At 39.4% G+C, this 23,004-nt stretch overlaps 1 protein-coding gene across 1 annotated transcript; it reads right to left on the reverse strand.

Annotated features, from left to right (window-relative positions):
• Positions 1 to 1,319: 1,319 nt before the first annotated feature.
• On the reverse strand, positions 1,320 to 22,092 carry LOC120765886 (fructose-1,6-bisphosphatase isozyme 2). Its single transcript, XM_040091101.2, has 7 exons — positions 21,748 to 22,092; positions 18,718 to 18,880; positions 17,698 to 17,790; positions 12,752 to 12,892; positions 11,411 to 11,548; positions 5,236 to 5,355; positions 1,320 to 2,126 (listed from the first exon to the last, which is right to left on the reverse strand). Exons 1-7 carry the CDS (start codon positions 21,918 to 21,920, stop codon positions 1,932 to 1,934), a joined length of 1,023 nt encoding a protein of 340 aa, XP_039947035.1. The 5' UTR covers positions 21,921 to 22,092; the 3' UTR covers positions 1,320 to 1,931.
• Between the last annotated feature and the right edge of the window lie 912 nt (positions 22,093 to 23,004).

Consider the following 23,004-nt stretch of genomic DNA (forward strand, 5'->3'; position numbering starts at 1 on the left):
CCTTGGTCTTCCTTGTATCATCCCTGCATACTCTGATGATGTTCCTACAGTCCTCCCACAGGGCCTGGCTCTTTTTTCAGATCCCAGAAATATCTTGCTAGAAACTCTCTGCTCATCCATGCAGATCTGCTGTCCCCTTTGCCTGATTTCCTGCTCATAGGGCTACACTGGTCTTGAGCTTGGAGGAAGTGCTTGAATATTGACCAGCTCTCTTGGACCTCCTTATCTTCTAGAGCCTTATCCCATGGGATTCTTGTAAGTAGGTCTTTGAAGAGGCCAAAGTTAACTCTCAGGAAGGTCACAAAGGATCCTGACTCCCTAAGACAAAGGGCTAATGTGCATGCTCCAAACAGCAGTAGCCAGATAGTTGTGGATCCAACCAAGGATTGTTGATAATAACAACCAGTGATTGTTGGTAACACACACTGAGAAAGAGCAGGGTGTGGCTGGAGAAGGTGGCCATACAGAAGTAGGGCAACACTTTTCCAGGACAAACATCCTTGTAGTAACTCTTGGAGATAAGGACAACACATTGCAAGTACAGGAATGAGACTAAGAAGGGGGCATAGGTGGACTACAGGGGGGGATCCAGACCACCCAAAATGCCTAAACCTTCTGACCCATTTTGAGAAAGGTCTGAAAGAACAGACTGTGCATGATAACTAATTTTTATAGAAAATGAGAAAGTTATGTTCATGGCAGGGGAAAAAAGTATCCTCACAAAGCCCAGGCACATGTGTACCCCTCGTCCCTGAACTCCCCATCAGCTGGAGCCATGCTGGAGCCAGGTCTCAGTGTCTCTTGCCTTCCACCTCCTCTTTAATTCACCTCTCTCTCTCTTTCTCTCTTCCTCTCTCTCTCTCTCTCTTTTCCTCTTTCTTTTTCCCTCCTGCTCTCTCCCACTCCTGCTCTCTCCCCTTTTGCCCTACCTCTGTGTCCAAACCCCACCGCTGTGTACTAATTCTAGGAGATCAGGGACTAACTAACATCAATTTTCATGCCAAGTGTGGAATTTACTAGTAAAGTTTTTGTAAGCTTCTGCAGACCATCTGACTTCTGTTGTTCCCTTTGACCACAAGCATCTACAAAACTTGGCTGTTCTGTTCCATTTAAGGACTGGACAACAAAGTGATTAGAAATGGCAATATAACATGTAAAAGGGCACTTCAATCTGAAACAAGAATCTTTCTAAGTAAGAGAGAGTGGAAGTATAATTGTGTCTTTGTATCCTCTTGCATGATACAATGGAGCAGAGGACAATGCAGAGGACAATGGATCAACAGAAAAAGCATGATTTGGGTGTCACATCCATAGCAATGGTTTATTGTAATTTGAGCTTTGAAAGGTGTGTGTAAATAACAGATGATATTTCCTATTCTCATAAGAAACGAAATGAGAAATGAAATATCCTGGCAATGCTGCAGCCTCTTCATCTCTATTAATTACCCAAAACATATATAACTCTCAGCCTAAAAATACTGTTTCAGACAGCATGAGACTTCTGCTCTTCTTAGGGCTGTCAAGATAAAAAGCATCTGCAAGAAAGCTTCTGACAGAAAATCCAGATAATGGCATTGCAAATATTGATGTGAAAATCCTGTCACAAACAATGCCATCCGTGTAATGTCAAATGTAAAGCTTCAGATCAAATGGAGATACTGACACAATTCACTTCCTTATGTTAATATTATTTAAAGTAAGTAGCTTCTGTTTGTCATGACTCTGTCTCTGCACTTGCCCTGCACAAATCAGAATTAAGGGATTTTTACACTCGCCTCCGAGGAGAAACAAAATCTCACTATTTTTCCGGTTCTTGTAAACTGGAACTTTCACGGAGAGATTGGTGGTAAATGCTAGAATCCACCATTTTGAACGGTAAAGCTTTTCTTGGAGAAGGAAAATGGACACAGAAGATTTGATGTGGAAAGACTTTAGCTGCTCTTCTGGTGTTTCTGTACACAAGCAAGGTATTCTTGCACATCGTCTGGAGAGCCAAGTATAAGAGGAACTCTCTGGTGAATATTCTCAGGTTTCACATCCAATACTGCTTGGGTCCCTGTAGTTGCCATCCCACCTGCCTGCTCAATGATGAAAGCCATAGGGTTGCATTCATAGAGAAGTCGGAGCTAGAAAGAAGGAAAGAGGAGACACATGATTGTCTCTAGGGAAAATTATATCAAAAGACTAGCCAAAACTTAACATTCCTTTTGTGATTTTAGAAAATTTTGTACCAAACTTCAGTTGACCTAAGTAGCAATGTCTTTCAGAGAGCCCTTCCTTCACTCTCTTCTTCTCCCCTTCCCTTAAGCCTTCTGTTTGAAAGAACAGTGCACTGACCTTACATACAGGCATCACCACTATCATGTCCAAGATGATATACGGATGTACAGCATCAGTGAAGCTGTACTTTGTCAAAAATGTCAAAAGTGGGTGTCCCACAGACATCAGCAAAACAGTTAAGCCAGGTAAACTAATAGTACTGGGAAAGAAAAGCCAAAATTTCTTCTCATGCGGAGCCTTTATGTGTTAAGTCAGAGCTTGGGATAATCATGTTATGTTTAGTCAGACTATTTTGGAGTTTGAAACTTGATGCTCCCAGTTTCAAATTACCAGATTTTATTACTTCTCTTCAGTAATGTAAATAGCTATTAGTGGCCTGAACTAATCCAGGTGGCAGCTTCAGAAGGAAGTGCAGTTATTTATTAAAGAAAAAATGTCCCTTTTGGTTTGGACCCTGATACTGGTTTACATTTTTTCAAAATGTTACCCCTTGGGGTAAGTGTGTTTTGGTGGAATGCAAAATTATTTAGGACCCATGCCAAAAGTTTCTGTGTTTAAATGAACATTGATGATAGCTGGTCAGCTCTGAACAAACATTATTTCTGTAGGTTTATGTATGAAGTGCTCATGTACAAAAATATCAGCACATATTTCATTTAAAGCGCTCTTGACATGTACAAAAGAGGGAATGTTTTCTCAGAAAAAGGAAGTGTGACAGGATGCTACCGGATATAGAGACAGAGGAGTGGGCTGAACACAGGACTTCACTGTCCCTCGTGCCTTTAGCACACTGTAATCAAACCATGATATACCACAACTCAAATAGCACTATAATACCTGCTTTCTTATCTTTAAAGCCCACTGAAGTGCTACTTATGGTACAAGGACTCCATCTCTGAGGCAACACAGGACCAATGTCTTTCACTCTTCTCCCTATTGCTTGGCCCTATTCTGGAAGATTATGCGCCAGCAAACAGCAGTGGTATCACTATGGAACCACATTTCAAGTTTCATGTTGCTTAGCTGTGACTATGCAACTTGAGGAAAGCAGTTTTTCTTCAGGTAGTGGTGCAATTGCACTTAAGGATCTTCAGATGGGCTCTCTCTTCAGACAGGTTTAACATTTTCACCTAATAGAGAACTATAGGCCTTAAGTTTATAAAAAATATTATTCAAAATATATCATTACAGAAGAAGATTTATTTGTTGTCTTGACCTTTAGTGTTTATTGAGCATCAAGATTTCTTTCTTTAACTTAGGGAAGGATCTGTATATTTCAGGGCCTACATCCATATAATTTGCATTTACTTTAAGGACTTTTGATCAATTCCAGTGACATTTGATTCTTTTCAGCTGTCTAACCAAGACTGCCTTTCAGGGGAAAGATGATCAGGGCACTTGCCACAAGAGTATTATTTCTCCAATAAGAAAAGATATATATGAAAAGAACTATATACACCTGCACTCTGAGACAGAAAGAAAACTTATTTGTAATTATAGAATTTTTTGCTTCTTCCATTACTCTCTGGCAGTTAAAGCCAGAGCAATCCAATAATGAATATAGGTTAACTCCTGTGGAAACCTTTATTTCTAGAAAGTTATGTCAAGTCCTTCATTCCTTTGTTCTTTTGTCCTGTTTTTCATTCTCTCTTTTCAACAATGGTTTAGTACAGATTTCAAAACAAGTTTAATTTGAAGAAGCCAGTCACCAAACCCACTTTTTTCACACACAGCAAATTCCTTTTTTGTCTGTTTCTCTCTATGTACAAACAGATCCACATCATTTAGTGAGTGCTTTTTGGGATGGTGTTTTGGGATTTAAATAATTTTTGTTTTTAAAAATTTTAAATAATTTTGGTCTTGACAAACATGTAGACATATTTGTTTGTATATGTTGAAGATAATTATTTTCTCTTTTTGCTTTGAAGACCATTTGGATCTGCTTGTATTTTGGTAAATAAAATCTCACCATGATGGAACAAGTAGTCCTCTCTCCCTAAAGACTGTAGACAATAGGATATTTCGAGACCAGTATGGGACATGGGGCAAATTCCTCCATGTACCAGCCATGGATGCAAAAACATTTGAATAGAAGGTTTAAAGCACGGTGTATATCAGGAAAGAATGTATTCTTGGAGTCAGAACGCCATGTTCTATTATGTACTGTGCTAATGATTTCCTAAGAATGATCTGTTGGTCCACAGATCAGCTGTATGATTAGGTCTTTTAAAACATACTTGTGTAGAAAGTTGACAGTAAGGGTATCTGATGCTGCAGGAGAGAAGCAGAGGCTAACAATGGTCCATGGCCCATCAGTTTCAAAGACTGACTGCATTGCATTGCACTGCATTGTCATGGAGCACTTTGTACCAGTGTCCAAATGGGAGGTCATATTTTCCAAAAATACTGCATGAAACCCACCTTCCACTGTAATCACCTTTTCTGATCAGGTAGTAGAAGCCTGAGTTTGCAGAGCAGGAGATAAAAGGTTAGTGTTCTTTGGAAACATAAGTTAGGAAAACCTTTTTTCCTAGCATTGGACAAAACCCTTTTCTGGGGCTCAGCATATCCCACCACCTGGTGGGATAACTCTAGTTGCCAGTTTAAAGTGCAGAGATTTTCCTTAGATCTGTGTTGTGTCTGCCAGCTATGCATAGCTGTCTCAATGGGTTTCTATAGTACTGAAATATTATCTTTAGAAAAATTATTAAGTCCTTGGTTGCAGTGAAGACCACTTGAGTATTTTGTAATATAAAAGCACAGAGGAAGATTTTTGGCCTAAATTGGCAATTGCCTACATTTCTTTCCTAAATTCGATAGCTGATCATAATTTTCATTAATAATTTTTTCCATAGTGGAAGATTAATATTTGTATATTTATTTAAACTATTGCTCTAGTAATACCAGAGGTATTAGATTAGTTAAATTCACCAGAAATTAATTCAAATTATGTACCTTTCCTTTAGGACTCTTCTGATTAGCAGGATACATGAAGATCCCACCATACATCAATGTACGGTGAACATCAGCCACCATGGAGCCCACATACCTGGCACCATATGGGGAACTGCCATCCTGAAAAACATGAATAAAGCACTTTATTTACCAGGCTAGAAAACTAGTAGCATTGCAAAATGTAATTTTGCTATGAAATGGGAATCAAAGCTGCTTAAATTAATGGCTGCTTATACTGTGAAATCAGTCCTAAGCTCAGCCTTTTGTGATTGTCTACAGGGTTCAAAGATAACAATTTTAAAGACCTGCATTCACAGTATGCAAACCAGAGTGTCTGCAATTTGAGTGCACAATTGGAATCAAATCCCAGCCTGTGAAAAAACAAGGGACTGAAAACTTCTTCACCTTATCGGAACAAGATCAAAATAATTTGATTTTTGATCTTTCACTGGTTCCTAAGCATGAGCATGAGGACTTCACTACAAGTCCAGATGGTTCCAAGAGGACTCCAGCTTCTACCTTCTTTGTAAGTGGTGCTTATTTGTCAAGTGGTGAAATTAGTCATAGCATTCATTCTGCAGCTTAGTTTGGGAGATAGCAATTTATTCATGAATGTAATTTTCCTTGCTCTCAGCTTAGAAATTGATGTTGTGAAGGACAAGCTATTTTAGCAAGAGTAATCAAGGAACTATTCATCTCAGTCTCAGGCATGCTGGTCATAGAAATGGTTAGGCAGGAAATACAGAAGACAAGTAAGGTGTTTTGAGCAAATAGAAGGACATACAGTAGACCAAATAAGGTCCATTCAAGAAATACAACATCTCACCATACTTTTATGAAGGGGAAATACAAAATACAGATGTAAACTGAAGGAAAGCTTATTAAGAGAGGAATGTTGCTGGTGTTTCCATATCCCTCAATCTGTCTTCAATAAAGTTGAGGAGGAATTTTCATCTTCCCAGAACGTTACTAGAGCCTGACTTCATGAACATTTAATACACATATATGTTTTGTATTACAGTGCTAAAAGTCTGAAAAGCTTTCAGCATGTTTTTTGTTTGGATCAGTTTTCTAATTAAAGATCTTAGCACTTTCTACAAAGCTCATCCTGTACTGACACTAGATCTAGAAAAATACATAGAGAACTTGTTCAGCAATACCAGCTCCAAGACCTTCAGACACCACAAGTTAGTTACCTTTCCCAGCAAAATCCTAAGTTTGGCTGGGGAAAAAAAATCCACAATTGGAAGGAAAATAGAGAAAAATATAATTCTATTTTGAGATCATTTTTTCAAATTGTTCAATGTGACTGTGAAATTTTGATAATTACTCTTTTAAAATAGAAAAAAAATCTCATGAAATTACACATTATAAAGCAATAGAACACTAGGAAGTTAAGTCCTATATTGCTAAACATAAGTCTTGGATTTTTTATATAGCTGATAACAAAATTGGAAAAAAATACCTATTTCAAGCTATGTAATAATCCTTGTTGAACTGTAAATATGTTGGTTTTCATTACTCATGTTGTACACATCAGGAGAACTATGCAAAATTCAGAAGAAAACAATACATACTAGAAAGACTGATTGATAAGACACAGCCTAGAGCTTTTACATTTAGTTTTGTTTAAATCTGGTCCCCTTAATTGTAGGCACAAGTGAACAAGGCTTTTAAATATTTGGTCCCTTGTTTTTCTAGACTTATGCTCAAATAATTGCATATTAAGGCTTCAAATGATAACTTCTCCTTCTCACAGCTGTTTGCACTTGTGACTTGCAATTGTAAAAATCTCATGTCTGGAAAAACCAAACAGCTTGAGAGGTATTAAAGAGAGACAAATGCAAGTTTTCAGTTAAAGTCTCAGAAAGATGTTGTAGTCTCAAATTACCTTCAAAAATACAATCAAAAGAAGAACTTTCTTTTGTGGTTTTAAAAGGTAGTGAACAGAGTCTTGAGAACAGTTTGTTGAACACTTAGAAAAGTCATAACATATGAACAAACAGCCCCTGAACCAGACTGCTAAGGATTGCTTCTATGACTTTATCAAATAAGGACTCGGTAAACCACAGATAGAAAACTTAGTGACCATGAGCTGCATGGCTGAGCTAGCTGTGTACACATCATCTGACAGGTTTGAAATATGCTGGATTTCCTATTCACATGCAGATTATTTACATGATTTGTGTGTACATGGACAGTGTTACGCAAAGGATGTTTTGTGGGTTCCCTTCCAACACAGGGTATTCTAAGCTCATGAGATGCTACTGACAATTTTAGTTGCTTCTTACCCAGATAGATATTCACCAGTTAGCGACACAGTGCTGAGACTGTGCTGAGAAAAATACGGAAGATAAATTCCTCCATTCTGATAAGGTTATCACTTGAACTACATACTGAAATAGAATTTTTACATCCCTTAGCATACAGCTGTCTTCATGGGAAGAATAAATACTCTTTTTAGTTAGTGACATGTTATTTCTTGTTCCTCCAGCTTTGTTGCTTATTCATTTTTTTTACACATTAGAACGTTAATAGTGTTGCATGAGTGCTGGCATATTGCCCAGCAGTTCTTAAACAAAATTCTAAAGTATGAATGCTAGACAGGTTTATTACAACTCCTCAGTAATGCCAAGCTCTGTGTTTGCTCAATAACCACTTCTGATTGTTTGGTTGATGCCAATGAAAGTGTTGGAGAACCTTCATGTTCAGTATGGTCAGCATTTATGATGTTTGAATAAACTTGTGGCTACCCTTCATTTTACCCCTTCTGCTGCCTTTATTTTTTTTTTTTTTCCTTGATGCCAATGAACAAAATTTATTCATAACAGATAGGTCCTGTGATTTTTTCTTCATGTTCTGATAGAAATCAATTTTTGATTTCTTTCTTTTACTGATTCCTGATAGCCCTGCTCTTCCACAGCAGAACAAGACCAGAATTTTCTTATATAAATATGATGACTAGGAGAGAGTGGGCAAGACATTTTTTCTACAGACTACAACAGCAACACTCTGCATCCCTTACTCCACATACAGATGTGGTGACAAAAGAATAGTGATTTTGCTAGCTTTTTTGTATCACTCAGACACATCTTGGCTAGTTGACAGAAGAATGCTTCATACTGAAATGTGCTGTTGGGGGCAAGTGTTTAGTGGCATTGCTGAGACAAATTCTTAACCAGGGAGTCTCAATTGCATAGCTCTCATCAGCAGCAGGTTGTGATCAGACTCATCTTCTCTTGTGCCTGGCTGTGGGAAGCCAAGATAAAATTGGCTTTTTTAATTCTAATTCTACCATAGGTAAACCAGCGCCAGAGAGAAGCTAGGGCCTTGGAGCCATTATAGGAGGAAGAACCTCTTTTGAGGAGGAATTATAGTAAAATTTGTGCAGAGAGAGTTTCTGGCCCAGACGCACCTGCTAAGCATTGCAGACTGGAGTAAACAAGTTGCATTACAAGCAACTTCACAAACAGAAATTTCCTCTTCAAACTGGTTTAGCAGCAATGTGATTTTTGTCCTGCTTAATAAAAAACTAGCTTCACTGTCATACCAGAAGAGATGTGGTTAGACATAAGTTTCCCACTACATTATAGTAGTAAGGGGCTTAGTTCTGGCCTGCAGAACACTAGCATTCTTCTAGTGTTTTCTTTTCAGAATTGATGCCTTAGGGAAGTGGCGATCCAGAAGAAACTTTGAGGATCAGTGTGGCTGATCTGGAACACTCTGTTAGATAGTAAGTGGAAATCTCTCTTCTACTTATAAATGGTTGATTTTTAGTGTTTTGTTGCTAATGATGATGATATATAACATAGGACAAGTTGTAGATAACATTCTACTTTTGTTTCCCCGTTTAATTTTTTGTGTTTTCATGGCAATGTCAGAAAGTCATCTGAACAGCATGTTGACTGAGAACCAGAGAAAGGAGTTAAAAGAGGTAAGATCTAAGGAAGAAAAATGCAAAAAAGGGACAAATAGCTAAAACTGATGCCAGGTCTCTTGGCTTCTAGTGGCTGGAAAAGTATAGGGTGAATGATCTGCCGGAATAAGAAGGTGTTCCTCCATGTCCACATGTTCCTCCTCAAGTCACAGGCAACTGATAATCCAGCAGATATGTTCACTACCCTTCTGCATGCTGGAGACACAGGCACAAAAGTTGACTCTGAAAATGTCCACCTGGCTTCTGTAGGGAAGGTTGGAACAATCCAACGTGGCTGAGCTGGTTAGGCTTACACGTGAGGCCAGAAAGCATGTTTCATGCAATGGAGAAATGCCAAAACCTTTTCTCTCTAGTCCTCCCTACAATGCAAATATAATGTCCTTTCCAAATCAAGGAACTGAGTTATGCTGTTTCCAAAACTCATAAAAAGCTTCAGGTGGGCTGGGCACTTCCTTGTGCTTTGTGGCTGTAACATTTGTGCCTCAGCCCTTCTCATGCAGACAAAACTGTACATCTCAGAGCAGAAAAAAATGTGGTTGTTCAGCACAACTGAGAAGATTTCCTGTGCCCCAAATAACCCGTGCACTTCTGTGCTGCTTGCTTTAAAGCAACAAAAACATCCACCAACTTCTGTTGCATTAGACCAACAATTTCAATAGGTTTTCATCAGAAGATGCACAGATTTGAGATTAAATAGTGTCTGCAAACGAGTTTTTTCTGGTGTGTCCTAACTTAAGGATTTAGTGAGTCACATGATAGAGCTGTCCCCATTGATCCTGTGAGGAAATACTGTCTGGTCTTTCCGCTGTTTGAGATCTCTTCAGTCTTCTCCTAGTTGCCTGGGGTTGATGCATTTGTTCAAGAGTTTTACTTCAAACAACACTTTGGTGCTTTACAAAAACACAAATTAATAAATCCAGTCTTGGTGCATTATACTGAATACATAGCCTGGTATAACGTGAGCAGAATGAGAAGCACAGGTATTCTCCAGTTTCCCAGCTGGATTAGGTTTCAGGAAGTTTGAAATTTGTGTCATGGGCTTTGGCTTTTTTCACAGCTGAACTGAATGCAGACTTTGAAGTCTCAAAGTAATCTCAAATATTCAAATTAATATATTTAGAATGCTGTGATGTGACACACTCTGTATCTACAGTCTGGGTAATATGAAAAGGAGGGTTTGATATTCAGTCAGTAGTTTTGCAGCTATAGCTGATGTGGCAAATCCAGATTTTTTAGCTCAGAAGGAGGAGCTTATCATGGGATCATAGTTTAAATGCTTACTCATTATCTTTCCCTTTCACAGCACCCTGAGGGTTTTACTGAATCTATTTAACACAAACCATATTACAAGTAACCTTGACAGCCAATAGCTTAAAAATAATCTGACTTTTTTAATAGGAGGAGCTTTAAGAACAATTTCCTGATGAAATTAAGTCCTGAGTTGATCCACATCACCATATTTCATTATGAATTACTCTTCACATAGCCACACTTTCTAGAGAGCTTCCAGCTTTCCACATTGAGAGCTTGTGTTCTCTTCTCCTAGCATTGGTAAGTTAATACAAAACTGTATTTGTCCAAGGAAGTTCGTCAGACATGGGATGTCTTTCTCCAAGAAAGTTCATCACTCATGGATGTCTCTCTTTTAACCACCAAATACAGTGAAATTGTGCCTCATGCCCTTTGTTTAGATCATATCCCCAGCCTATGGGTTGGTTCATGCTCCCTATGAGGCGAACTTGCAAGAACGATACTGCGTTTTTCAGATACAAGAGGGTACAGGAAGGAGAAGGTGATGCCACCCAGATTCCTGCAAACACCTTCTGGGTAGCACATGGAATCCAGCCCTGAATGCCCAGCTGCACCTATGACTGAACTGCATATTCAAATAAAGCTAGAAAATTAGGGTATCCCCAGATTTGGTGGGCACATTTCCAGAGCTTTGTTGAAAGAACTGGTTCTTCAGCACATTTCCCTTCACACAAAGAAGCCATGATTTTATTTAACAAAATCTAAAAGATGCCAGGATGGGGAAAAAAAAAAAAAAAAAAAAAAAAAAAAAAAAAAAAAAAAAACACTCCATTACATACATATCCAAAATGGACCAGCTGGTATGAAAGGGTTATATGGGTCTGAACTCAAGAAGACCTTCAAATCCTTTTCCATCAGACAAGACTGCATGGAATGCAGTGCTTGCCAGTGCATGGTACATTGGCTACAGTGCTAATATTTTCTTACCTCAGGGAATTTTTTCTTTTGTAAATATTCTGTCATTGCAGGATCAAAATACTTTGCATAACCTTCATTGAGACTGTATACCTTCCCCTTCTTCTTGATTTTAACATCTCTGTCCACCAAAATAAATTCACCAAGACCCTGCAGGACAGGATAAATGAGGTATTAGCAGGCAGCAGAAATGATTTTTACTTTCTGTAACAGTTCTCACACTAGACATGACAGAAATGCTAGCACAGCTTGATCCTTTCAGCACCAGTGTAGCGTACAACCTCATAATATTTCAAAAAGAGCAGAAAGCAGATAATTTGTATTTAATTAATGAGAGCTTGTCACATTGGTACTATAAACAAAACCTAATTGCAATAGAGTATCAAAAGAACACCAATCAGCCCTGAAAGCAGATTGATCATGAATCTCTGTCCTCAAATCATAAGGCTGCAAATTAAAAAATTACACTGCCTTCTAATTTTTGAACTCTTCTAACCTGTCTTGTCTAAATTCTTTAAGTGAATCTGGTCATCTATACCCATGTGTTGCTGTGTGCAGTTTGATTTCCACCTCCACGTCCTTTTTCTCTGTCTCAATCAGTGCAGTTCATCTCCCAGTTCTTTCCACTTGGAATGAGACTATTTACAAAGGTTACAAGAAGTTTTGGTAATAATTCATCCTTTTATTAAAAAACAAACAAACAAACAAACAAACAAACAAACAAAAACGCCAAACAAAACACAAAACCATTAAAAAATCACTATGTTATTCCCCACATCTAAGTCTGGTTTTACAAATGAATGCATTTCCACAGTAACACTCATTGTGTTCCTGGGCACTGAAGAGTGACTTGTGTTCAATTGTACAGGCGTTGTTGTGCTTTTGCAAATTTTTGGGTATGCACCCTAGGTTACAGCCATAAAACTCTGCACTCAGGAAATGAAACATCACGTGGCCTGAGCTATCAAAAAAAATGGTCCTTGCCTCAGGGCAAACAGTTAACATGCTGATGTTCTTATTCAGACAGAAAAATCAAGAATAAAACAAACACAGATTCCTTTAAGTGAAGACAAAGACACTGTACAAATTAAATTTTCTTAAGTGTTGGTTTGGATGGAGAGAATTTCAAACACTTAATTGAGAATTTAACTTAATTTCACTTCTATCGAGTTGGAAAAAAACAAGCAGGTATTTCAACCAACATGCTCATAAATACTTGTAAAGAGAAGGTGGACACACAAAAAAATTGCATTAAGTAGATAGGTTAGAGAGAAGGATTAACAAAAAATAAGTAAAACCAAGGACAGAAAGCTCTAAAAGATAGTGGCAATGTGATTAACACCGTGACTGTACCGGATCGAGCATGAAGCAGTCCACTCCCTGCCCTGTGGATAGGGCAACCAGCGTAGCACTACCGTACAGGGCATAGCCTGCAGCAACAATATTGCGCCCGGGCTGTAAAGCATCTTTTTCACAGGGCTCATCATCTGTTTCCTGAGGAAAAATTACCATTGAACCAAAGGTTAAATTCTGATAATGAACAATAAAAACAACATTTCAATAATAATGTGTGACGGATTTCCTGTCTCCGTCTATGCAGGCCTTTGACACAAAACAAACAGAGTTTGCTCCCCCCCTCATTCAGGGCAAGTTTGGAACAGGTACAGGTACATGCTGGGACAGGGTGTTGAGAGCTTGTTATTTTATACATCATGCAATCAATATGATACGTGCCACAAAACTGATCCCTTAGCATTATAGCCCCAGCTATTAATTGAGGATCATCAGAAATCTGAGATAGCGATACTAATTTTCTGTAAATGTAACATAAGCTATCATACTGACCTCCCCTCAGAGAGATTAACTGAGAGATAAATGTTGTAATTAACATTACAGAAAAAAATGCTTCCATAGTACAGAATTAAAAGGTATGTGGTGGAATATGATGGAATTTGTGCTTTGGTCTCTGCTAGTGAAAGGATGCGTAAGTGAAGCAATATAAATGTTCATCTATTGTATACAAATGTTCATCATAAACAAAATAAAAAATGCATTTGGTTATGTAAAGTGTGCACAAGTGAAGGTACTCATCTATAAGTCTACGTAGAACATTCAGGTGGCATTTCACTTCTTGCTTTTAGTTCAGTTTCTGACACTTGTATTTTGATTTGGCACTTTGGTTATCATGGAACAATGGTAGCCCAAGCAGACATGGTGCAAATATTTCCAGCTAGCTCTAGGGGCATGCCTCGGCCATGGCTTACAAGAGTTTGTCTGGTGGGGTAGGTAAGGAGGACACCCAACAGTACTTGGGAAGGCTGGTTCTAGCCTTCATCTCTTGCTACTACAAAATTAGTAGGGATTTCTTGATGGCAATGCTTACTTAAATCCGTTGTGGTGAGACTTGTATGGATGTTCTGGTGGTGGTCCATGGGGAATTGAAATGAAACACCCCCCCGCTTCCTTCAGGCCATGGCCTAGTATTTTATTGTTCCAAACTCAGACAGTTTCTCAGTGTTGCACACGCTTATTTAGATTGAGTAACAGCTAAATAGAAACAGCAGGTCTAACCCTGAATATCTGGTTAAAAACATTAAAATCCACGAAGACAGTCTTGTATAGAAAATATTTGCCCATCAGGGTCCTAGAAAGGTGTTCCTGTTTGTCATTGTATGCCAACACCTTGAGGAAAACTGGGATGTGGGACACCAAAACGACACCTTTTTTGGTATGTAAAGACAATAATTTCACATCAAAATGTTTACATTTTAAGCTGAAATACTTTGTTACTTAAGTTACTTCACTTACAGTTTTTAGCTGTATTTTGCTCAAATCTTTTTTATTTCTACTTCATCAAATCCTTCTGTGGAAATAAAAAATCCAGTTGACAGCTCTTCATGGGAGCTGAAATATAGCATGAACAAATATATGTGGTACTCAGTCTCTTGAAACTGTGTCAAGCTGCTTATTCTGAGAGGTTACAAAGCACACAATGAAGTTCAAACTTTCGTTTGCATATTTCAGAACTCTGAATATTGACTAATAATAGCTAATACTTTGCAAAACAATCCTTACAGTACCAACTATTATGGCCTAGGTAGCATCATCTCTTTCAAAAATATACCTCTATGGCGCATATGTCTCGCCATTAAAAGCAATAGTTGTCTAGAGCAGACTAATTATTTGCAGCATCAAACACAGAATTAAACATGCATTTAGACAGTTAGTTTCAAATATATTGCAATTGTCATAGCTTTTTGTATGCTCTTCTCATCAAAGAAAAGATAATTTTGTATAAATAGAACAAAGTTCTATTTGTTTGTTTTCTAAAATACACTGTATATACAATACCTGTAACTCTGGGTTATATATAATATTGTTTTAATTTTTTTTTTCTCAGATGAGCTTTTCAGTGCTATTTCTTAAATGCATTTTCTATGTTAATTTGGCTGAGAAAATATATATTTGTTGAGTATTCTGAAAAAAAAAACCAAAACAGAGGAACTCCTCCCTAGAGGAGTAGGCAGTTGGGCTGAATTCCTCCTGAATTCACTTGTTTTTTCATCCTTATTCACAACTGTGTTTCCAAGAGCTAGCTTCCAAAAAGAAGGAGAAAAGGTTTGAGGCAAACATTTTGCAGAGCTCATTAGAATGTGAAAAGGCTACAGATCAGCTGATACTTCAATGTTAGGACTGCAGGAGTTTTGTCCTGCCAAGTACCACATACCGTTAAACAAACCAGGGAATTAAGCTAGACAGTATACTCTGACAATTGCTATTTTCTCTTTTTTTCTGGTGCACAGATGGATTTCCTGTCCATTATATTTTGACTGTGATGGTGGCAGTGAAATGCCTTTAGAGGTCTTTATGCAAAGCAATAAAACAGACAGATGGATTGCCAATAATGGGTTATAGTGACTCTGTCATTTAAAACTCTTAATTGGTGTGAGGCTGATTAAACAAAGGCTGTGGAGTCTGGCTATAGTGGTACCCTCAGGTGATACCTGAGTTTGAATTTTTTTTTGTTTGTGATTTGCCTAACATCACATGAAGGAATTCTCATCAGCACTGGGAGCAGCACAAAAATGACTTGGTTTCCAGGTCTCTGCTTCTATTATGTTTTTCATGAGTAGCCTTTGTGTTTATACTGAATTCTTACACCTTCTCTGTGAGGGACCACATGAAGGGGAGGACATTCTCCCCACAGCAATGAAGGGAAGGAAATAAAATGCATCAGAGTCATTGGGCAAAGTTACAAATCAAAACTAGAGTGAAACAAAGCAAGAGAGTTTCACAGCATATTTGTGCAGTATGAATTAAGGATTGTAGACTCAACTCAGTGGCATGAAAACCTGGGAGAACCCAAGCATTTATTGTCACCACGTCCTAACACTTTGGCAACTGAGAGCTCCTCAGCGGCAGCAGTTGTCTTGGTCCAATTCTCTGCTGATTCTGCAAGGCTTCTCCCTCAGCACCACTTTTCTGGTGTTTCTGATTTTTAGCAGCACCACTCTGGTCTCAGAAAGAAAAGGGCAGGTGGAAAATTAAATAAAGCTGAGATAGTATTTATTTCCTCATGGCTTTTTCTAAGAAACTGATAGAATGCTTTTCTGACATGAGGAAATGGTCCCTCCCACTTTGGTGGAGGCTCTGGATTGGGAGCAATCAGACAACTGTTTTCAGGATTGAAATGTATTGTCCAAGTCTGGCCTTTCTATAAGAGTGCTTATTATCTGTTATGTTGGGGTTTTTTCCCTAAAATAAGACTAATGTTTCTGCTTTGGAGAGTGTGCCTTTGCAAATGAAGTTGAGGTGAGACATGGTAAGAAAATCAGTCAAGAGTTAGTCTCAAAACTGGTAGGTGCTAAGGTTCATCCTTTGGAATAACAATAGTTCTACCTTTTCAGAAATGTTATTCATGAACCTTAAAGGCCTAAAATCATGTTCTCTTTCTCAAGTGATACTTATACACTGAAATAAGCATCTGACTTTTGTTCTTTCACATTACCCTTTAGTAACAATAAAACAATAATTTGAGAGGAAAATTCAGCTATTATCTATTGCAAATATTAGGAGTTGCTGTTGTCATTTAGGGTATCTTTGGAGAGATAACTGAAAAGGGCAGAGGTCCCTCTGCTTAACATAAGAGCATGCTTCATAGATTTCATCAACATGGATAAGCTCTTTTCCCTGCAAAAAGCAAGATACTGCACGGTACTGGAGGTCGTCCCAGGAATGCTGTTTCCAAAATCATACCCAGGCACCATCTCAGTGTTGTCTGGCCTGCACAGCATCCATGTTGTGGATTTGCACTATCCATTAACAGTGTGGACAGCCAAATTCCAGGACTCGGCCTGTGACACAACCCTCTTGAAATTGTGCCATAACAATTTGATTCACTAGTAGATGCATATTCTCAGCAGTGATGACTATTGTATTACCTAGAAGAAATGTAAAAACCAAGGACTAGCCGGCTGAAAATTATGCACTAAAAGGTGAACGACTTGGAAAACATCTTCAGTTGCTTGAAGCAAATAGCTTCAAGCTTGTAGCTTGTAGCATCTGAGTCTGCAAAACTTCTTTGAAGTCACAAGCACTGTAAACTGTTATTTCACAATAGCAATGGCTGAGGGTCTCCCACAGTCATATGACCGTGAGCTCAGCCTTTGGAAAAAAACACCAACTGCTGAGAGATTAGCAAACAAATCACAAGACCGGGCATGACCGTAACTATTGGTGTTTGTAACAGGCTGTATAGCTGCTGCTCTGTGCAGCCCCTTGGGAGCAGACGTGCTGTCAGGGCCCCGATGAATGAAGGCGATTTCTTCCTTCAGCACCCATCGTTTCCATGCTTGCGGACTCCCATCCACGACAGGCACAGCAGCTGGCGCCGGGAGGCCACTGCTGCTGACCGCGGTACGGTCCAGGGCTGCCAGCCCCCCGCAGTGGGTGTCCGTCAGGACAAATTCTGCTATTCGTCGGCACCTAACACTGAGTCAAGCATCACTGACGGAGCTAACCGGCTGCCCTGGGGGTGAGAGAGTTGTAGTTAAGCGCCTTTGTGTGTGGAGGGAGGAAGTGCTGCCACCTAACAATTTGATGGAGCTGGGTGTCCCCTTCCTCTGAATTCAGGCAGCATTTCAGCACACGTGAATATAAAGTGTTCGTCTACCCTTTCTAAGGCTCCCTTTTCCCCTGAGACACCTAATGCACCGTGGGAAGAACCTAGGCAAGGCGATGAACTCAAGACATTTTGCTTTCATCAAGAGGATTGTGAATGTGCAATTTGCTCCTCTTACCTTTCTGTAGATAGCAAATATGGTTCCTATCGGTGCCAAGCAGTCTATATTGGATGAACCGTCAAGGGGGTCAAAGCACACCACATATTTACCCTAAAACAGAAGTGGCAAGGAAACCATTTAATGGTATGTTGTTTCGCACTCTTATCTCCTTTTGCTTGAAAACTCCCATGTTTTCATGTCTGCATTTAGCCCTCCGAGCCTGCCTGATACAGCTCGTCAGGGAAGGCTGCACTGCTGACCCAGCTGGCCCTGCAGCACAACACCGACCCCCAAAGGGACTGCCAGGGAAATTGGAGAGCACATGTTTTTGCCCAGACAGCACAAATAGATAGAGGAGTAGTCCTCTGTGCCAAGCAGTGCAAGAAATTGTTTAAAAGCTAAAGGAGTGACTCATTCTGGAAGCAAGTATCTTCCTCGAATGAATATGTTTTCTCCTGCTACTTTTTGAGGCGAATGAAAGGATTTCGCTGTGTTGCGAGGTTTGAGGGTAGGAAGGCAAAAAGAAAAAAAATCTTCGGGAAAGGGCAGGTTAGTTACATCAGTGTGAACAGTAACTTGCCGTAATACGATCCCCTTCTGAGGGAAGCCTGATGAAGCAGTCAGGTGTTTCCTTTGGACATGTAACATAAAACTCAGTTCCGCCAGCCTCTCATCTCATTTTACCTTGCTAAATACTAATGTAATCCAAAACCATCACAACCATGGTCAGGGAATGTAATGGTACACTTAAAACTGGGATTTGAGATGTATTGACAAGCTTAAAAATAATTATTCTTCCCCCTTCACAGAACTTTAATAATAATTTTACTCTCCACATCTCTTTTAGCTGTTGAAATCATGCCACTCACGACAGTTATTAATCAAAACAACGCAGAAACGGTGCAAATTTTCTGAATTCCCCCGGGAAGGGTTGGGTTTAGGGGCCAGGGCCAGGTTTCATACTTGAAGCAAGAGTGCCACCTGCTGCTGCCTGAGCCGACAATTCCCCCCCCCCGCGAACGCCGGAGCTGCACAGACCCGCTTGTCTTTCGGGGTGATGATAGCCTCCTTGTTCTCCTCTGTGACCAGGACGCAGGTGCTGTAGGAGGACTGGAGCATGTTAATCACCAGGGAGTTGGATAATACATCCAGCTTCTTCACCTCATCACCTGTCACATTCACAGTGCCAGCTATACCAAACCTACAGAACAGTAAAAATATCAAGAAACCTGAGGGAGGCCAACATTACAGGTTTTTAGGAAAAAAAACCCAACAAGTCAATGTTGTTGCTTCCTCTTAGCTTCCTACAGCTTTAGATAATCTTTGGATGAAACAGCTGAGGTGCATTATAAGACTGCTGCTGCTGCTGCTGCTAGAATAGTATGCATTTTGAAGCCTTACTTGGGTCCTTTTGCTCCTGTGTGGATGTTCTCCAGGCCAGAAGTAGAGCCTACAGCCCAGGTGATAAGTGCCAGGCTTCCCCAGCAGCCCCATGAAGCAGCTGCAGTTTTGAGAAAGCAGGAAGTGCAGTGAGCATCTACAATATTTTCTGCCACTGGCTGCTCAGAGCTCCATGATGGTCCTTTAACCCACATTCACTACGTCCCCTTCCAGCCCCAAATCAAGACTCTAAATACAACCCCAGGGAATTTGCCATATGGAACTGCATCTCAGGATCAAGATCTGTTTTATTCAGTGATCCTCAGCTGAATGAGGATGATGTTTCTTTTTCCCATCCTGATTTTAACACTATGCTAATGACATAGTACAGTAGTACTATGTATGTATGTTTCTGAGACTTCCAGCTGAAGAAGAATGTTTAGAGCAAATGTGCATGTTCTAGGCATCTTAGAAATACAAAACAAAACAAAAACAAAAAAGGGAAAATATACAGCTTTTTTATTAATTAAGGGAAATTAAAAATTAGGGGTGGGGAGGGGTAGGGGCAGATGGGGAGAAAGAGAGAAGAAAGAAGTGAGTCATTAGTCCCCAGGATGATGTTGGTCATTGGCAGGCCTAAACTGGGAGTGGAGTAGAGCTTTTGTCTTAGTCAAAGCTCAAAGCTCCCTGTGGTTGTTTTGTTTGTTTGTTTTTGTTTTGTTGTTTTTTTTTTTTTCCCTCCCCCCCAGATTTATTGAGTGTTTGGGACATTTTATCTTTGAGTGCCAAGTTTAAGGTTTTAAAAGGACCATGACTTTCAGGGAGTGGTAAGTACCTACTCTCCAGTTAGTGTGTTTTCAGGCACAATCACAGCTCAGGTCTATGACCTGGAAAAAGTTCTCCTTCACTTTTGAACTGAAAATATGTCAATAATTCATGCTTGGTGCTTTAACATTAAAGAAGACACTTACAGTCTCCTATTTGGATGGGCAAGAAAAGTCAGAGCTCTTTAACTGTACAAATGCAGATTGGATGCAAGCCACTTTCACAGTGGTTGAAAGTTTGCCATGGGAAATCCTGAAATTTCATGGTTAGTTTCAGTAATTTTAATGGTGTAAGTTACTCGTTTGTATGTTTGGATACTTCAGATATTTCTGAGTCAACATCTGAAGCTTTTCATTTGTAAAAAGAAACATTTGCTCCTTAATGTAATTGATGTTTTAGGGTTGTGGTGTTTTGTTTTGTTTTTAATGGGTTTTTGTTTATTCGGGTTTGTTTGTTTGTTTGTTTTTAGGGGAATTATTATTATTATTATTATTATTATTATTATTATTATTATTATTATTAATTCCATCTTTGGCCCATCAAAAAGTTTCTCTGCTGTTACAAACTATTTCAGAGATTGCCTATATAAAGACGAAAATTATGTAAGAGCAACTGTTCCTTTAAGACAAGGAGGCAAAATAGCTCAGTTTCACTCGGTAAGGACAGAGACGAAGCATAGTTTAAGAGTAAGGGCATAGGAGCCTGACACTGTGGTTTGCTTCAAGTATGTCTCATGTCCTCTCTAGACATTATGGTCCTACAAAGCAAGGGAAATAGTTCTGAGACATGGAATTCATGATTTTCCATGATGATCAAGGACTTGGACCAAATAATCTTCAGAAGCACAAAATCCCCCCCAAACCCTAGTGTCACACATTTTGGTGTTTCTATGGAAGGAAAAAAACAAACAAACAAACAAACAAAACAAAAAACCAACTCCCTGAACAAATTATAATGTTGACTTTCTTTCACAAATGTATTCCTGGTCTCTTTTATGTAGGCAGGTGTAAGTACATAGTGTGGTATGCTCAGAAAAATATCTTTCAATACATATCAAGAACATTCTATTTTAAACACATCATTTTATTAGGGCATTCTATATCTCTGAACTCCTTTAGATAGATCACCATTAAAAGACTTAAACTGATGCCTATTGCACTTGTCTGTGTGGAACAGCTCAGTATATTCCAGGTTTTCCCAAGGTCATTTTTTATTCCCTCTGTGAAAGTGCTAGCTGCCAAATTGTTATGTTTGTTTTTCCTACAGGACCTTTTGAGACTCCCTGCCCGTAACCCTGCATCTGGGATACTGCTTGAGGAAGGAAAGAGAAATGCACCCAGGTATGACAGCATATGGAGTTTCTCACAGGGCTGCTGCTTTAGAGCATTGCTTATACAGCAGACAGGCAGAAAATCAGCTTCCCAAGAAAAGCCAAGACCTGATTTGCACAGTTCAGCAGAGGGTTTGGATGTTAGCAGAAAGTATCACAGTGAGATATTCTGCATTAAATATATCACGATGTGATTTTCAGCAAATTCACAGTAAATTTAAAAATAGATCAGTATCAACAAGTACAAGAGATAACAAGGTGAGCAGTGCATTGAAGTTCTGTTCTCACTTACATTTTTAGAGTAAAATATTACAGAGCAGCAGTTACTTTAAATGTGTATCTTGCGCCCAGTATTTAAAAGGTCCAAAAGAGAGCTCTCCTGCTTCCCACTCTTGATAATCCAGACTTTGATCTTAATCAGCTTAAAAAAGACACTTCCAAGGTACTTATGAATGCCCACCCCCCCAGCCTTGCTATGGAAGTAGCTGTCTCTCTGCCTCCTCTTCCTCCCTGTAGCGCAAGGTAGGACTCACATGTGGGCAAGGCCTGCCTTTCTGACAGCAGCGGAAATGGCCTTTATGGCAGTCAGCATGGAGTTGAGCAGCTGCGTCAGCTCCCCCGTCGCTCCTTTTACGCGGCGTCCCTTCTCCATAACAAATCGTGTGAGTGTCAGCATATCTGTTTCGAAAGGGCTTTTGTCAGTCATTTTTGCTGGGTAGCAGAGTTCCTGTCTTCTTGGCTGGACAAGATGCTCTCTTGCTGTGTTGAGATCCTGGATAGCTGTTTTATTTTGAGGTGGAGCTGTGTTTGGTTGTGTTGCTGGTCAGCATTTATTAAGTGTCTCTGAGACCATGTGATTGAATGCTCGGAATAACTGCACCCCAGGCTGGCTCCATGGCTCTGCTGGGATGCAGGAAAGGAGCCCGAGACAGGACTACAGCTGAACAACTACTGCTCATCTGGTCCCCCGCCTCTACACTGACATTAGCTCTGTGCAGATCTAGTTACATATTCTCACTGTACATCAGACTGATTATAATGCAAAACTCTTGCTGGCTGAGTTCTTGGAAATAGCTTTCCTGTAGATCCTGCTCAGCAATGGGCTCAGCATAGCCAAGGCTATGTTTACAAGGCACCAGAAGTGAAGCTACCAAGTACCAGTAACCATATATACCAGTCTTCCACAGCACTGGGACTCCAGAGAGTGAAGTTCCCTTCTCATGAGCTCTGTTTTTTCACTCTCTTTTGGCCTTCACCCTGAAGGAGGGTTTTGAAGGGGTGCATCTAGACACTCATTTGTTAAAGTGTTTTATGACGCCAGTTGGTCTGCTGCAGTTCTATTTTAATGATTTAATTCCTGGTCTAGGTTGTTTGTATGTGGCTGAATGAATGAGAAGTATTGGTAAACTGTGGCTTGACTAGTTACAAAGTAATCGTGTCTTCAATAACTTACAAATAAGGCTTCTCTTATTTAAGCATGTCAATGGCATAACTAACAAAATCAAATTTTATGTTGGCTTTCATATTGTAGTGCACCATGTAAATATAGGTATGTCCAAATTTGCAATTATGCTGCCAATAAGCCTTTACGAGCAAAATCATTGGAGCACATGATGCCAATGTGAAGGCAGGCAGAAACTCTCCAAGTAATGTATTAGACTGTGCATTAGACACATGCTAACTAGGCAGTAAGAGAAATTATATGCTGTAATATGCTGTAGCCTTCATTTTACTTACTAGCAGCACTCTTATTTTAAAGTAGAAGATATGGAAAGCCCACCAGCAAAACA

This window comes from Hirundo rustica, chromosome Z (genome assembly GCF_015227805.2).
Source record: "Hirundo rustica isolate bHirRus1 chromosome Z, bHirRus1.pri.v3, whole genome shotgun sequence".
Lineage (NCBI taxonomy): Eukaryota > Metazoa > Chordata > Aves > Passeriformes > Hirundinidae > Hirundo > Hirundo rustica.

Coding starts and splice junctions, on each gene's coding strand:
- LOC120765886 (XM_040091101.2), bottom strand. CDS start 21,920: ATGACTGACAAAAGCCCTTTCGAAACAGATATGCTGACACTCACACGA. Junction 18,881..21,747: donor AAGGCAGGCCTTGCCCACAT/GTGAGTCCTACC, acceptor ACTGTTCTGTAG/GTTTGGTATAGCTGGCACTG. Junction 11,549..12,751: donor ACTGCTTCATGCTCGATCCG/GTACAGTCACGG, acceptor CCTGTCCTGCAG/GGTCTTGGTGAATTTATTTT.